This window comes from Mangifera indica, chromosome 5, assembly GCF_011075055.1.
Source record: "Mangifera indica cultivar Alphonso chromosome 5, CATAS_Mindica_2.1, whole genome shotgun sequence".
NCBI classification, from domain to species: Eukaryota; Viridiplantae; Streptophyta; class Magnoliopsida; order Sapindales; family Anacardiaceae; genus Mangifera; species Mangifera indica.
Genome location: NC_058141.1, coordinates 11,604,079 through 11,620,108, shown reverse-complemented (window position 1 = coordinate 11,620,108; position 16,030 = coordinate 11,604,079). Strand labels below are relative to the sequence as shown.

General features: G+C 34.2%; 1 protein-coding gene across 1 annotated transcript; it reads right to left on the bottom strand.

Moving 5' to 3' along the window:
• Positions 1-4,894: 4,894 nt before the first annotated feature.
• LOC123216754 (phosphoenolpyruvate carboxylase 4) lies at positions 4,895-15,478 on the bottom strand. The gene is made up of 20 exons (XM_044637315.1): positions 15,047-15,478; positions 13,996-14,159; positions 13,334-13,448; positions 12,952-13,029; positions 12,778-12,846; positions 12,574-12,652; positions 12,393-12,469; positions 12,220-12,315; positions 11,288-11,429; positions 10,486-10,617; positions 9,876-9,949; positions 9,519-9,779; positions 8,996-9,121; positions 8,728-8,829; positions 8,503-8,649; positions 7,968-8,066; positions 7,763-7,851; positions 6,791-6,917; positions 6,498-6,704; positions 4,895-5,981 (listed from the first exon to the last, which is right to left on the bottom strand). Exons 1-20 carry the CDS (start codon positions 15,200-15,202, stop codon positions 5,157-5,159), a joined length of 3,165 nt encoding a protein of 1,054 aa, XP_044493250.1. The 5' UTR covers positions 15,203-15,478; the 3' UTR covers positions 4,895-5,156.
• Between the last annotated feature and the right edge of the window lie 552 nt (positions 15,479-16,030).

Below are 16,030 nucleotides of genomic sequence, written 5' to 3'. Positions count from 1 at the left end.
CAGATTCAACAAGGTTACTAATTCTTTACTTTTAATACCAGGAGAAATAAAATATATATTCCTTTAACGTACCTAATTATACTCTCCTTGCGTATGGTTTAGAAAATCTGTTGACAAATATAAGAAACATGCCTAGTATGTGGTATTGGGGTTAGGGTTGGATTCAAACTGAGCTAGTTCAAATTCGAACTCAAGTTCAGTTTAGTAGAACCAGAAATGAGCAGGTCTTAGCTGAGCTCGATCGATCTCGAGTTCGAGCTCGAGTTATTCGTCAGATTTTTTAATTAAAATTTTTGATACAAACTACATCGTTTTGATTAATATGTATTAAAACGACGTCATTTTGATAATAAAAAATGAATCGAATCGAATTCAAACCGAATTTGAGCCGACCTTAGCCGAACTTAATTGAGCTCGAGCTCAAACTCGAGCCAACTTTATGTGAACAAAGTCGAGCTCAAGCTTAGCTTAACTCAGCTCAACTTAAATCCAACCCTAAGCTCAGCTTGGCTCAGCTCAAATTCAACCCTAACTGGGGGCATGTATTCGTCCTAAAGGTGGCTTATATATTCTGAATGAACTTCACAATGATGCATAAACAGTCACAAACACCATTTACAATGCCCAAAAGAGAACAACTTCACGTCTGGCGAGTCTCAAATATAATGCAGGGCAGTTTCAAAGTGATATCGCCTTGGATTCTCAAGTTGAAATATCTTGGTGATGTTTACCTTTCTTTTTCTGCACTGTGTCACAGTAAATTGGATTCTCTGGTACATAATGTGCATTTGGAATGGCTGACAAGTGTTCATCTTAGCTTGAAGGTTCGTCGAAGGACTGTTTATTTTCTTTCTTTCTTTCGACTTTGTGGTCAATCAAAAGGTGATATAGCTTTTACGCGTGGCGTCTGTCCTTGTGTTAGTGCTTCGTTCTTTATCTTCTTTCCATTTTACAATTAATTTCTGAACGCGTACTGGCGTTTGATGTGACTGGTTCACAATAAAAATCTTTAGTACTAAATTTGGAATGAAATTTCCTTTCCAATTAAAATATATATGAGATATTTAGAGCATAATTCTGAATTTCTCATTCAAATTATTGTTTTAAACTTTCATCAAAGTTGGTTTTTCTTATATTATCAATATGCCAGAGAGGCCAGAAGGGATGCTAACTTTACCTTTAATTAACAATTATATGGTGTTGCCACCTCCAAAAGTATTCTTGAATCTCAGTGACTCTAAAAACTAGATCAAAGAGTAAAACTTTCTTCTACTAGTCATAAATCTTAACCCTTTTTTTACTTTTAATCATAAACTTAATCTTAGTTTTTGGTGCCATTACGCAATGAGAAAGAGTTATATAAAAGAAATGTAAGTACTAATTATACCAAGAATTGCCGTGTGTGTTACATATATGTGTATAAGAAAAATTCAGTGAGTGATATACAATTAATCCATTGGCAAAGAGGGTATCTAAACCAAAAATAAAATGCTCTTAGGCTACATAAAAATCCTAGTAAGATATGTGTCATTTGAAAGATTAAAGTTGATTGCGTTCGAAATTTATTCAAGCAGTAGTTATTATCTGGCAAATACAGACTATTCTTTAAGCATATGCCGTGTCAATTGCATACAATGCAAAGCGATATTGGGAAATTTGATTATCTATTATACTTAATTTAAATATATAGTTGCCGAAGCCAACCTTTTTAAGATTATCCGAACAAGTGTTTGTCAATAGTTACTAACTAGAAACCAAAACATGCACACCTTTTTTAATTAAGGTGGAATTTCACCAAAGATATATAATGAAAAACAGAAATGGAAACAATAAGACAGAACAACCGTGCACGTTACAGTGTATGAGACATTGAAGGAAACATGTAGGGAAAGGCTTGAGAAAAGCTTGAGAAATTAAAGGTAGAAGGATAGACTTGCACTATTCTTGGGTTTGTGCTTTAAATTCTTAGTTGTAAAATTATTTATCTCTTTATGAAGTTAATTTAAAAACGAATACAACTGTTACAAATATGTGAATCCTATTAAAAATTAAATTACAAGAGACCTTTTAGGAATAGAATAAAATTATAGAAAGTAGAATATTAAACCTCATGAGTATAGTGTTTTTAAATTGTTCAAACTAGGTTGAGTGTGGTTAGAAACTAAAACCCTATTTCTTATTTGAATCATTTTATTTTTTCAAGACAAATCAAATGGATAAAGTTTTAAATTATTATATCAAATAAATTAAAATTTTAATTTTAAAATATTACTAATAATATTTGAATCTTTACTATTTTTTTTTGTACTTGAGATCTTCTTTGTTACCACTGACCTACGGGGCTTCAAAGTGTAGTCTCCCACGTTCTTCTACTTTTATTGGTAGCCCTTAATTTGTCTCTAGCTAACTTTAAGTACGATTTGACCTGGTGGCCACTCTGAATCACACATCCTTTATAACACCTATTATTTTGGGCAACTGTGAATTTCTTGTCTGTTTCGTTTTGGTAAATCCGATAAAGAATCTATCAGAACCAAATGTAGACATAAATAAAAAATTTGCACAGCCACCAAGCTAGGAAAATATCCTAGTTTTGTATTTCACTCAATTGTTTCAAAATTTCTTTTTTTATACTACATGCATGAACCATACGTAAAATACACCTTCTCCAACCATTCATTGCATGCAATTTTTTTAATTTAAAACCTTATTACCAAAGAAAAAGAAACTCTTACTTCATCTGGTAGGGTTTAAAGAATATGCCCAAGAATTATGATAAAAAGTTACAATGGCGTGCGATGATATCTGCCAGTGCATATTGGGTGAGCTGGTTGAGGTGATATTTGGATCCAGAGATAGCTCTTGCGCAGCCACTAATGTCACATCTTATAATTCATCGAGGGACTGTAAATTAGTGGCAGGGAGAAGTGGAGAGGACGACAGAGAGATTGAGTAGTCCTTCCCAAATTCCTTTTATATATTGGCATATTCATATTGATTAAAAGATGAAATATAACTGTCCACACTCGTTTGGCGTCTTATAATCCTTGTCGACCGAGTGTTCAACAAATTAAACACCAACGAGCCAAGTTGAATATGCCAAAATCGATGTTGTAGTAAAGTGAGGCACCACTTTTATCATTGCTGTGATGAGATTCAACATATCTTAGTGCTTCTTAGCACGTACAAGCCACACTAAAGAACCCAAATGGTGATCAATATATGTCCAACTAGCAAGCAACTTGCCCTGCTCGATTAGGTGGAAAGATAAAACCCATCCATGGTAAAGGTCTTGGCTTGGCATAACATCGTTAGGTTTCGAACCAAATCTGTTTATATGGATGGGGATTCATCCACTCAACCCAACTCCAAGAGTCTTTTTCCCGCTCCAGTTGAGGTGAGAAATTGTTTTAAAACACTCAAGTTGGTGCAAAAGGCAATAAGGAGACGTAAGAGTGTTGTTTATTATTGTGGCTTTGAATCTTAATTAACTGTTGCATGATAACCGAACAACCTCAAGCACTACGTTTAATGGACGAGTCATAATTATCTTCACATATGGTGAGTCCAGCCGCTTCACCGAAACGCATACGTGTCTTTCGGAAGGCCTCTTGATTGTTGGTGGTGTCAATTCAAGTTCTGACCACTGATAGAGAATTTTTTGTGATCTGAGTTTCTACAAGTCCGTAAATATACATTGTATAAAGTTATTATTTGTAATCGATAACAATAAACATATGTATATACGAAGATCCTTCAAAAAAAATAATAAACTAAAGGAAAGCTGATGTCAAGAAATAATAAAATTCCTCAAATATTTTATGATTGTAAGCATTATTTACATCCCACTTCCAACTTTGTGATTAGTTGGTGGCAGAGAAAGATCTTATAACGAGAAAAGAAAGAAAATAGTTTAGAAGACTAAAGGGATGTACATGTGGTGGCCACATGTATACCCTATCGTAATATAAAGATCCTTTCTGTACTTTTAGCTCTAGTGTATAGATTTTGGTGACGTATGTCTTCAAAATCAAAGCATACCCTATCGTAAATAGGTAGACACCCGTCCAATTAATCGAATCTTGAAAATGATATTTATGATGGCGGACCCAATATAAAAATCAAAAGAAATTATGGTCAATTTTAGGAAAAGGTAGAAATTAAATATATATCTTACACACAAAAATTAATTCAAATTATTTAATTTTAATCTCTTCATCTGTTCACTTTCAGTGGCTTGAAGGAACACTTCATAGCTGCGGATGGATGGAGGTGGAAATTAATATTTAAACACTAGATCTCGCTTAATTACTGACTCAAATAATCTTATAAATTAATAATTAAGGTCAAAGATAGTGATCAATATGGGTTCTGAGGTCACCTTGTAGGCATAAATTCAAGTAGAAGTCTTAAATAAATCATAAAATGATACATGGTCCAGCTTAAAGCTTACTTCGGGGACAATTAAGTTGGAACCTCAAAAAATCAACAAATGTCATTTTGATGCTGTTTTAACGTCTTGGACTTCAATTAGTAACAGATATTTGGGAAGCTTAAACACTGTAGCTTTAGTCATTCAAATAAAAGAGACATCCATGGAAAGACGATGAAAGATAGAATAGAATATTAAATATAAATAATATAGTATTATAATATGTCTATATGCTACTTTATTTTTATTTTAATTCAAAATTATAGAATTATATGAGATTTGTAAAAGATTTCCATTGGGATCATTTGAGAATCAAGGTGTTGCACGAAAATCCATGAAGACATTAATCACTATCATCTCTTCAACTTGCAGGCTTTCACAACGCCCTATTTGATGGTAAACAATTTTAACTTACAAGTAAATAAACGATTTTAATCAGTACCTCACAGACAAGTCCATGCATTACACACACAAAAAACTGATATAAGCTTTTCATACAAATTCTGTTCAAAGGGAAACAACTTCCACAGATGAAGTAGCTTAGAAAAATCCCACGACAACTGTAAATTACTCTAATATCTGAGGGCATTTGTTTTTAATAATGTTAACTAAATCATCAAACAAAACCCTCTAAATTGAAAAGTAGATAGATATATAGAAACAGAGTCTAAGTTTCTCTCTTGAGAGTATAGCCAGTAGAAATGAAGAGATTTCACTAAACCGGCTAACCTGTGTTCCTCATCCCAGCAGCTATGCCATTTATACTGATAAGCAATGCATCTCTGAGTTTATGATTATCATCATCATGTCGCAGCCTCTTCAGTATTTCCACTTGCAACATGTTTATAGGATTGAGATAAGGGAGCCTGCTCTCAATCAACCTCCTCAAACTACGATTATTCTCAGACAATATCTCATGTCCACTAACCACCAGCACATACTTTTCTGTCTCTAGGAGCTCCCTTCTCAGTTGAGCACCAAGCTCTTGCCTACTCTCCGAGACAAGCACTTCATCATAATGCTTGGCTATAGGAATATCTGCCTTTCCTAAAACCATCTCTATAAGATCTATGGTAGACTGAAAAAAAGGCCACTCTCTGTACATTGCTTTTATGTCTTCAGTATGTCCCTTGTCACAGACACCTTTTAACCCTGCTCCAACTCCAAGCCAAGCTGGAAGAACAAATCTGGTTTGGGTCCATGCAAACAACCACGGAATGGCACGGAGATGGCCAATTCCTGTTGAACTCCTTCTTCTTGTAGGACGGCTTCCTATGTTAAGGAAGCCCAGCTCAGCCTGGGGTGTGGCCTCCTGAAAGTAGGCAAGAAATTCAGGGTTTTCATAGACTGTGTTCCGGTAATTTTTGCAACTAATAATTGAGATTTCCTCCATGAGATTTCGCCATTTTTCTTCTCGAGGTGGTTGAGGAGGTCGCAGGGTTGCAAGCAGCACTGCAGTTGTATATATCTCTAGCTGTCTAACAGCTGTGTTAGGCAACCCAAACTTGGCCTGCACCATCTCCCCTTGTTCAGTTGACCGCAGTGTTCCCTGCCGAATCAATAAGGCATTGAAGTTATAATTTGTAGAAACTAATATATATTTAATTTCCAACATATTTGAAGTTTGTACGAGGGGGTTTTTGCTCTGCTTTCTTACAGTAGAATGGAAGTACAGAAAACGCAGGGAAGGGGGCCTCCCTAGACCTCATTTATGAAATTTATGATGACTAAGAGGGTTTTAAACTGTAATTAGCAGAACTCCAAAGTTATAATACATATGACCCATTATTAGGATATTTAAATGATTAGAAATTTTCTGATACAAATATTTCTCAAGTTCAAAAAGTAGCAGTGGCATTTTAAAATGAAATGAGCGAAGTGGCTGAGTTTACAGAAAACATCTCTATAAACCACAGAACCAAATGTGAAGGAGGTAAAACCAAGATATCTCATAATTGTTTCCAATGAAAAAAATAAAAAGAAAATTGTTTTCGAATGAAATAGATCATATGGAAAAAAATGATCTTAGGACAGTCTCATGATATAAATTAAATACAAAACTTACCATTACAGAGCCCGGTGGTTGGGATTGAATGGCAAGATATGTAGGGCCACCACCACGACCGATACTCCCTCCTCGCCCATGGAACAAAGTAACCTTGATGCCATACTCATTACATGCAGCCACAACATCCTCCTGGGCTTTGTAAAGTTCCCATGCAGCAGTGAAGCGACCGGCATCTTTACCAGAATCAGAATATCCAACCATAACCTGTCCAGAATAACTTTATGACCTCTGCAAGATCCATGAAATCTTCAATGAAATCAATCCAGAAAATTGCTTCACATAATACATACCTCTTGATGCCCATTATGATTCTTTATAATGTGTTCCCTGTACCAATCAATTGATAACAGTTTCCTGATCACTGAACCCGCTCCTCTCAAGTCCTTCACAGTTTCAAACAGAGGAACCACACGCAACCTGTTGCATGATGTATATAAATCAGTTGATTTATATATTTCTTTCTTCTTCTAAACATGTTTAAAACGTCAAACATAACCCATGGAATTATGACTAAAGAGCAAACTCTAAGTTCCAGTGAAAATAGCTTCTAACAGAAGACTCAACTCTCTTTTGGTGGAGATTACTGTGCCACTGCACATGATTCATTTACAAGCATTGAAAAAGAAAAAGACACTTCATGACAAGCGGACACACACAGAGATCTATTATTGAAAAACAGCAGCCAACAGAGAGAGTGAGAGAGAGAGAGAGAGAGTGAGAGTGAGGGTGAATGCTATTTAGGATTTCAAAATTGGAACAATTTCAGAGTTTCCATTAATGCAAGATAAAGATGTAATTCTGTTGTAAAACAGAAATTGTAAATGTCAAGCATAATCCTATGAGCTTATCAGCACAAAGTAATCAATTTAGACAGCCCTCTGCTGTTCCATCAATGGCCACAAGCATTCACTTATGTGTGTGTGCATGCATGTGTGTAGCTTGATAATAGATGCCAAAAGCATTCCTGATCTCATGGCACTTTACCCTTTTACAAAGTGACGATTGGTTTTAAGGCTTTTAATACGACGTTAGTAACAATAAAAAGGGTTTTAGATACTTCAACGATTTTTAAAAAAACGAAAAAATGTGACTACATTTCTAAAAAATCCCAAATTTATCTCTCCCCATGCATCAAAAGCTTCAAATGCCACAAGAAATACATATGTCTGTGTTATGCATATATTCCAATAATTATAGAGTGAAAACAAATCTTAATTCACAAATTTTATGAGAAATACATTAACAAGGAAATGAAAACTTACGTTCCACCAGGACATGGCCTCCCTAGCTCCCCACTAACAGCAAGTCGAGCGTCTTTCTGCAAAAGCTCCACAGCCAAGACATCACTTGCCTGCAAAAGAACAAGCACAGGTTACATTATTGTTTCCTCTGTCCACTTAATATCCAAACAAGATCTACCTTTAATTGCACATAATAAAATGATTTACAACACTAATTAACACACACATTTGAAGCCATAGAAATGACATAAGCCCCAAGTGAATCACTCCCTAGCTCAGCAGCAACACGGAAGGTATCCAAAACTTCTTTAACATCAGGAGCAACCTGAAAAGACCATACCAAAGGGGGAAAATTCTATTAAATGCAAATGATGGAAGAGGAAAAAGGGTAAGAATAAAAAAGGAAAGTTTAAAGACAAAATTTTGGGAGTATACAAGTGATACAAGTGATACGACTGAGAATATAGTGTCCCTTAAATTGTAAATAACTTAGTACCAACTTTGAATAATATAATCTATTCTAATAAAGAAAAACTATCCATGCTATTTTGTTCAAATCTGGTAGCTGACATAGGGGCACCAATGTGCCACACTATTCAAATTTTCAAGATACCAAAAAGATAATGAAAAGCCAACAGTTGCAAAATTCTCATTAACTTTTTAACTGAATCCTTGAAATAAGAGAAAACATTACCCAACAAAAATTCTAGAAGTCCCTCACTTCTAGGCTCAGTGATCACTGGAGTATCTAAACACCTTACCTCAATTGTAGGAGGAACTAGAGGTCGCTTCCCTTTCAGCTCCCTTGTCAAAAATTCTAGTTTCTTTTCTTCATCCCACTCACTATATGTACCCATATCCAAATATCTTGTAATTGCATCGAGTGTTTCAGCATGTCTACCAGATTCCTGGACAGTAAAAGAATCCAGTTAAAGCAGTTTCCACAAGTTGAAGACGTAAAACTTAAGAATGTAAGGAGAGTGCACCTGACGCAAGTCAAGTTTCATTAACACCATTCCAAATGCAACAACTCTTCGAATAAGATCAGCCAGCCGACCATCAGCCAAAACACCAGATCCACATGATTGCTGTAATTTTGCATCAATACATAATAAGTGCACCATAAATGGATATACCAATCTTTTATCCTTTCACATTTTTCCTTTTCTGTTTTTTTTGTTGTTCTTCAAGGGGAGGGATATTTATATTACAGCGTTAAAAATTTGAAAAAAAAAAAAAATGTTAGAACATCACCAGGGAGTCATAGCACAGGAGTAGTGGTTCCAAAAGCTGATCCATTGTTTCATAGTAATCCCAGGAATCATATTCACAAGGAAGATCCTCAAGAAGAAGTTCAAGGCGTCTTCGTGTCTTCATAAGCTGAATCATGAGAAAACAAAAATCTATTTACTTTTGCCTTGACAATATGAAAATCATAATTTATAATCATAGCAAGAAGTACCAGATAAAGAGTAGCATGCAGATAAACAGGCATGAAAACAAAGGCATGAAAACAAACCCTATAATAATAATCCTTTTAATAAAAAGCCATGTCCTTTGTACGAGTCATTTTACATGAAATGAGCAAGCATTTTTGTTTAAAGAAGAACCTCTTATATCTATTCTCCAATATGTTACATATATCTTAGGCCACAATTAAAACAAGAACACAAAAATCTTGTTGATTAATCTTGTAGTAATACTAAGAAAAGGGATCATGCATTTCCTCTAAGGAAACTTAAAAACCTTTGAAATCAACTTGCTCCTTAATTCTTACCTTTTCCTTCACATTTCCAAGAACTATTCTATAAGGAGCAATTCCAGGATGTTGGGATAGTCTTGGCTCCAGAAGCTTCTGGAAGCTGGACCTCCCTATCTGAGATTCTGCATAAAGTTTCCTTTGAGCAAGTAGAGGAACAGAGTTGAAAGCCGAATTACGTGACACCACAGCTGACTGAGAACCATTAGAATTTGCAGTGCTTCCATTTGGAAAGGATTTTCCCAGTGAAGATACTGGATTTGCAGATTCCTGACCATCCTAGATTATTTGAAAGAAACGAAAATAGTGAATACATATGTATATGTATATACATGAAACTACAACCAATGAAGCCAACAAAAACTGATGCCTTACCTGACAATTAAGTGGCATGTAATCAGTCCCGGGAACTTCTAGTTTGGGATAGTGAGATCCACCATTATTACATTCTGCATAAGGGAGTTTAACAAGAGAATATCACTCATTTTAGTACAGATTATAAATTAAATTTGATGCATAATAAAAGAAATAGCTTAACTAAAGCATGACTACCAAGACAAAGAAAAAAGAAAAGAGCCTTAATTGCAAATGGCATGCATAGAAGAAGATAATATGGATGACTAATAAAAGAAATAGCTTACCATAAGCATGGTCAAAAAATAACCACCACAAGAAAGGAAAAAAAAAAACATAATTGTGAATGGCATGCATAGAAGAGGACAACATGAAAATGTTGCATGTGTTTCAAAACATTATAAAATCCCCAATCTCAAAATGGTTTCATAACTTGCAACTTCTGCTATAGTCCTACAATGGAGAACACTATGATTTGAAAAGGCTAATACCATCACTGAGTTGTGCAACTTTTCATGAATTGAACAAGGATTTCCAACAAAACAATAATCAGAATTTTAAAAAAGCCCTACATTCATCAAAATTATAAATTATTTCTAGCAAAAAATATCTGAACTCCAGTTTTGCTTACCAGTGCAGGAGGGTAGATCAGCTCTGGCAGGAAGTTGGGTAGGAAGCGATGGAGCCTGCTGGCTGTGATGCTTCGATTGAATTCTGCTAGAAGCTTGATTCCAACTCTCATGTCGATCCTCTGACGAAGTTTCTGAAAAGATATTAACCAACCATCAATACATATTGTAGTAGGAGTTTAGCAAAAGTAAAGGGGTTTAATCTTTACATATTAGAAAACATGTTGAAATTCCTCAACACTACACTGAGGTCATATAGACATACTTATTTAAACACTCTGAAAAACAAAACCTTCATAATGGATACAAATAGCAGCCAACTTTCAAGTCTACAAAGATAGCAGAGGAAGAGACTCCAAGGCTAAAACTTCAACATCATCTATTTTGGAAAATGTTGAGCCTATTTTGAGTACTGATGCTCAAAAAACCATTTACTCAAAAATAAATAATATTGATAGAGGAGCAGATACAGAGACTAGAGAATTTGAGAAGACAGATAGAACAATAGAAAGCCCAAAAAGAATATAGGGGGAAAATTGGAAGATTTAGTCAGACAGCTCATAAAACACCAAAGTTTTCATGTAAAATAGGCTTTGAATCCAAACCCTAATGGAAACATAATTCAAAGGAAATAAATTTTAAAAATTACTAGAACAAAATTAACCCTGAAATATATAAATATAAAAAATCAAGACTAAATAATAGCCATCAATTAGCATAAAAATGAATAAATCAAATAACCATAATTTGCAAAAGCTTTCTACCAGAACTTCATAATAACTTAACATGAGAAATGACCCTAACCTTTTTCAAGAATTTCATGTGCCAGTCTCAACAACCTGTCACTGCATTGGTTCATGGATAACTCAAATCTGAGGCTATCAACTTCCCTAATGTACAGGTCAATGGCCATCCACCTAGATAAAAGTGAAACATCCCTTGTGACCTGAAACAATCAAACAGTTCATTGATGACACTCCGTACATGATAGCTCGTTATAAGAATGAATTTTTGTAAATCGATTGATGACAATGAATTGCATCAACAACAGGCATGAAAAACAACTGAGTTTTTGTCTGATTCATTAGTGAACTATCTGGGAAAAGGAATTTTATGTGAACAACAATGAAACAGTGAAGAAACATCTTGTATACTATGAATTTTCATACACATAATTAAAAACAACATTTGTATGATTCTGAATATTCTGCACGCACACGCAGTTGTCTATTTCATTAGGAGGGAATCAGAAAAGAAAAAGAAAGGAAAAATAAAGATTAGCTTCTCAAAGAAGAAAAATGTGAAATTTTTCAAAGGCTGCAAATGAACATCATACACTGAAATGGCAATGGTTAAAAGTAATAAAGCGCAAGCTTGAAATTGCTCATTAATTTTCTTCACATCCTTTTAAAAAAAATAAGATTAAATATCTAGTAACTAAAGGGAAAAAAGAGCAAAAATATAACAAATCACTTAAATTAAGTATGCTTTCAGTTCACACACTAATGTTTATTCATAGAAATCACTGCAACATGGTTGGGTAAGCAGATATAAAACTAATTTTTTTTCCATTTTTCCCAGTTTAGAGGAAGTAAGATACCACCACTAATCTTCATCCAATACTATCGTAACATGGCATGATAAGCGCATGAATGATTATACAAATAAAAGTGAAGTCATATACTATATAACCACAGAAAAAATTGCCATGGATCAGACAATTTACAAGGTCTCACCTTTGCTGTCACATTTGGGTTTCCATCTCTATCACCTCCCATCCAGGACCCAAATTTTATTGGGGTGCAAGTTAAAGGAAGAGGCTTTCCTGTATGCTGAATTAACAAAAACCATATGAGAACATGAAAGGCAAGGAATACTGATTGTGTACCAAGAGAAACTGACACTGAACCTTTTTTAGAGCATTGCTGACCCGTCGCAAATAATCTGGAACAGCTTTCCAAAGAGTCTGCTCCACAATGTTCAAGCCTGAGATGTTAAAATAAACAATTAGTATCCCATGTCTGTGATATTATTTTACAGAGAAACAAAGTGTGCATTATTGTAACATAATCATCACTCAAGTTTTTTACCAGCCTTTGCTTCATCTACTGGTGTAGGTTTATGTCTTCTTAGCTCATCTGTCTGCCATATTGCAGTTATCTCTCTCACCTACAGAAGCCAGAATGAATTGCAGGTCACATAATGATGTTATGAATATTTCCACATGAGCATAAGAAAATGGTCTATTGAGGCTTTCTAAATAGAGTGAAATGTTTCGAGTACAGAAATGATACCAGATCTTCAATTAGCACTTCTTTATCTTCATGACCAAGATCAGGTCGATCATTATAATCTAAAAGATGCTGCAAGAAAAGGCAGGCTCATATTCAGGGACTTAGCATTCACAAAATAGTTAAAAGTATCAAATTTCAACAAAAAAAGCAAAAGGAGAGCCATTAACAACTTACAGCAATTCTGATGTGTTTATATTGTAAGGTACGTCGATTGATTTGGGTGGGATGTGCAGTAAGAACAATTTCTACCTCCTACGGCAACCAAATTTAGGGCAGAAAACTGAAAAATTAAAACTTGCAATAACATTATAATAAAATTTGGCTGCTGGATGGAAAATCCGGTATAGCAAACAAAATATTAATTTGAATTTGGAGAATCTCCACTCAACTAAGCATAATATAAAAAATTTGGCCCTTCTGAAGTCGGATTCTCATTTTCCCAAAACCAGAAAAATACAAAGTTATACATTCAAAAACATTATTCACATTTATATTTGTTCATGTAGGCAACCAAATGAAACATTGAAGAAAAAGAGAGTCCAGGGCACCAACAAACCTGCTTGCAAACGGTGTTATAAAGGTCATCTGGAGAAATCCCACCCTGCACTAGCTTACTGAAAATGTCATCACAAGATTTCGACAAATTTACAGCATTTCGTGATTTACGAACCCTGCAAAAAGTACGAGTTATCACAAAATTAATACATAGAGTACTTGAAATCAAAATAGAAAGCAGATGATAGCGCTTAAAAAGTAAAGAGAGGTAATGTTGAATTTCTAAATTGCTCTGGACTTTGCAAGAAAGGTTATTCAGTATTTATATAAATTACAAGGAAATAAAGCATCTTCATGTAGGTGACTGAACATGTTTTAGTACGATTTCACCCAAAAATAGAAGTCAAAAAAATTTTATATTGAACTGATTTACCAAATGTTTCAAGGTAAAGGATAGCAAAACACTCATGACTTAAGGATTTCATTGCCTCTCTCCAGCTTTTGCGAACAAAAGAAGGCCTAAGTCCTTGTTTTCATATGTAATATAATAATAAATTAATAAAAATATTAAGGCATTAAACATGCCCACATTCCTTGTTATTACTTACACAATGAATGGAACCACAGAAACCATGTAAACAATTTCAACATTTGCATAACAACATAGTTGTCCAGGAGTTTTTAACCAAAGTGATCAAACAAAAGATAATAAAAACAACTAACCTGTGATGAGTCTCAGCTATTCCCATAAGATTGAGGTAATGACTGAATGCACGAGCAAGTAACAATGCTTCCTCTAATGTCATCTTTGATATCTCCATTGCAAGCTGCTTTTCAAGCAGCTCTGCTGAATCCTCTATCCCCGCCATTCGCAAATTACAAGCACTCTATCAGAAATAAGTATCATTTAAATACTTCTTAGTATCAAATAACGAGGAGAATGCTCAAAACATAGTCAAAATGGTAACATATCTATCCCCTGTAATCTACAGTTGCCAAGAGGGGTTTCAGAAATTGTAAATTAGGAAAATAAAATCCAAGGACCTAAAACAATTATAAACTATATTAGGTTCAGTTTTTCAACGAAAACATTATAAAACGCCCACCTGCTTTAGTATTCAGTACCAATAATTTTTATTGAGTTCTCAGCTACCAAACAGACAGAAACCATATGAAAATCACATAACAAGGATGAACAAAAGCAATAATAAGAACCATTATATGTGTTCCGATTAATTCATTTAATGAACCAACTAACAATTTCTAAGTGAAAGTAATTTTAGAAAAATATGCATTACTGCTTCTTAGAAGGCATCTTTAAAGAGGCTTCATCAGAAAACTCAAATGCTTCAGTCTTCTGCATTTTTTTATTATTATTATTGTTATTATAAAGCATTAACATGTATTTTAACAAACTACTTTAAAAAAAAAAAAAAGAAAAAGAAAAAGAAAGTTTCAAAAACACTCTGTTACAAAATTTAGAAACAAAATTAAGAATTTGCGGAACAGAAAAATAACAACAAAAGAAAAGACAAAACCGATTTAGCCTTCTGTTATTTCTCCTATGCTTTTTGAGTAACCAAACAAATTTAAAAAAAAAAAAAGAAATACTAAAACTGGAAAAATAACACACAACTAATGAATAGATAAATAATTCCAAAAATGAATAATCATGCATTCAAAAGAAATCCAAATCCAACTGCATCGTGACCTCGATCACTCAAAAGAGAAGAAAAAAAATGCATGCACCGTTCAGTTAATAATTAATATAAACCTGAGCGAGCACTCTGTTCCGTTCAAATTTTTCCATGAATCCAGAACCAATTTCTCTCTGCAACACATCGTTTAAGAGATTTCCAAGCAGTTTACAGTCATCTTCAAAGCTCTGGAACGATAGCCCCTCCGCTATGTCATCCGTCGTGTCCGTCATTGTGCTGAAACGACACCGCTCACAGTAACAAAAAGCAAAAACACTGAAAAGGAAGCTAAAAGACACACAGAGAAACAGAGAGAGAGAATGTGTATGTTTTATAGTGGCAGTGAAGGACAGGGACGACTATGATTCTGTTATTGTTAAACATTTTTATCTACTCAACCGAAGCTGCCAACTGTTAGCGTCCACGTGGTAATCGATGAACAAGTGTAGCGTTCGTGTGGGACTGAAACATTGATTTACAGTCCCGTAAATTTATCCATGCCTGGCAAAATATAAAGTGCTCCAATCCTTTCATTCCGGATTCAATCTGCGTTATGTTGATGATCCTTAATTTAGAAAAAAATTCCTCCCATCGAGACTAGTTGAATTATTATGTAAACGGATTATTCCACGAGATTCTTATCGGAACGCTTTATCAAAGTCAATTACTTTTTGAATTTTTCTATATTTTTTTCTAAAAATTAAGTTTTATAATGGTAGGCCCCAGGTGTTTTGTCCCAGAGCATATGTAGTACCTCTGTATATATACAGTACAGCCCATGATAGAGATACTATTTATATTAATAATTAATCTTAATTTTAAAAACATATCAATAATAGTTAAATTATCTATAAATTAATTTATATTATAGATATAAATTTTTTAACAATTTCATTTTTATCTAAATTTTTTAATTTTAAAAAATAACATTTTTCCTTTAAACCAATGATTTATTTTCTTCCTTTCTACAGTCATCATCTTTGACTATCAACAACGACACTTTCAACCAATTATTAGATTTTCATCTCTTCGATGATATTGTTCATCAACAAAGACATTTT

Coding starts and splice junctions, on each gene's coding strand:
- LOC123216754 (XM_044637315.1), bottom strand. CDS start 15,202: ATGACGGACACGACGGATGACATAGCGGAGGGGCTATCGTTCCAGAGC. Junction 9,950..10,485: donor TGATCTACCCTCCTGCACTG/GTAAGCAAAACT, acceptor TCCCTTATGCAG/AATGTAATAATGGTGGATCT. Junction 9,122..9,518: donor TTGGAAATGTGAAGGAAAAG/GTAAGAATTAAG, acceptor CTCATGATTCAG/CTTATGAAGACACGAAGACG.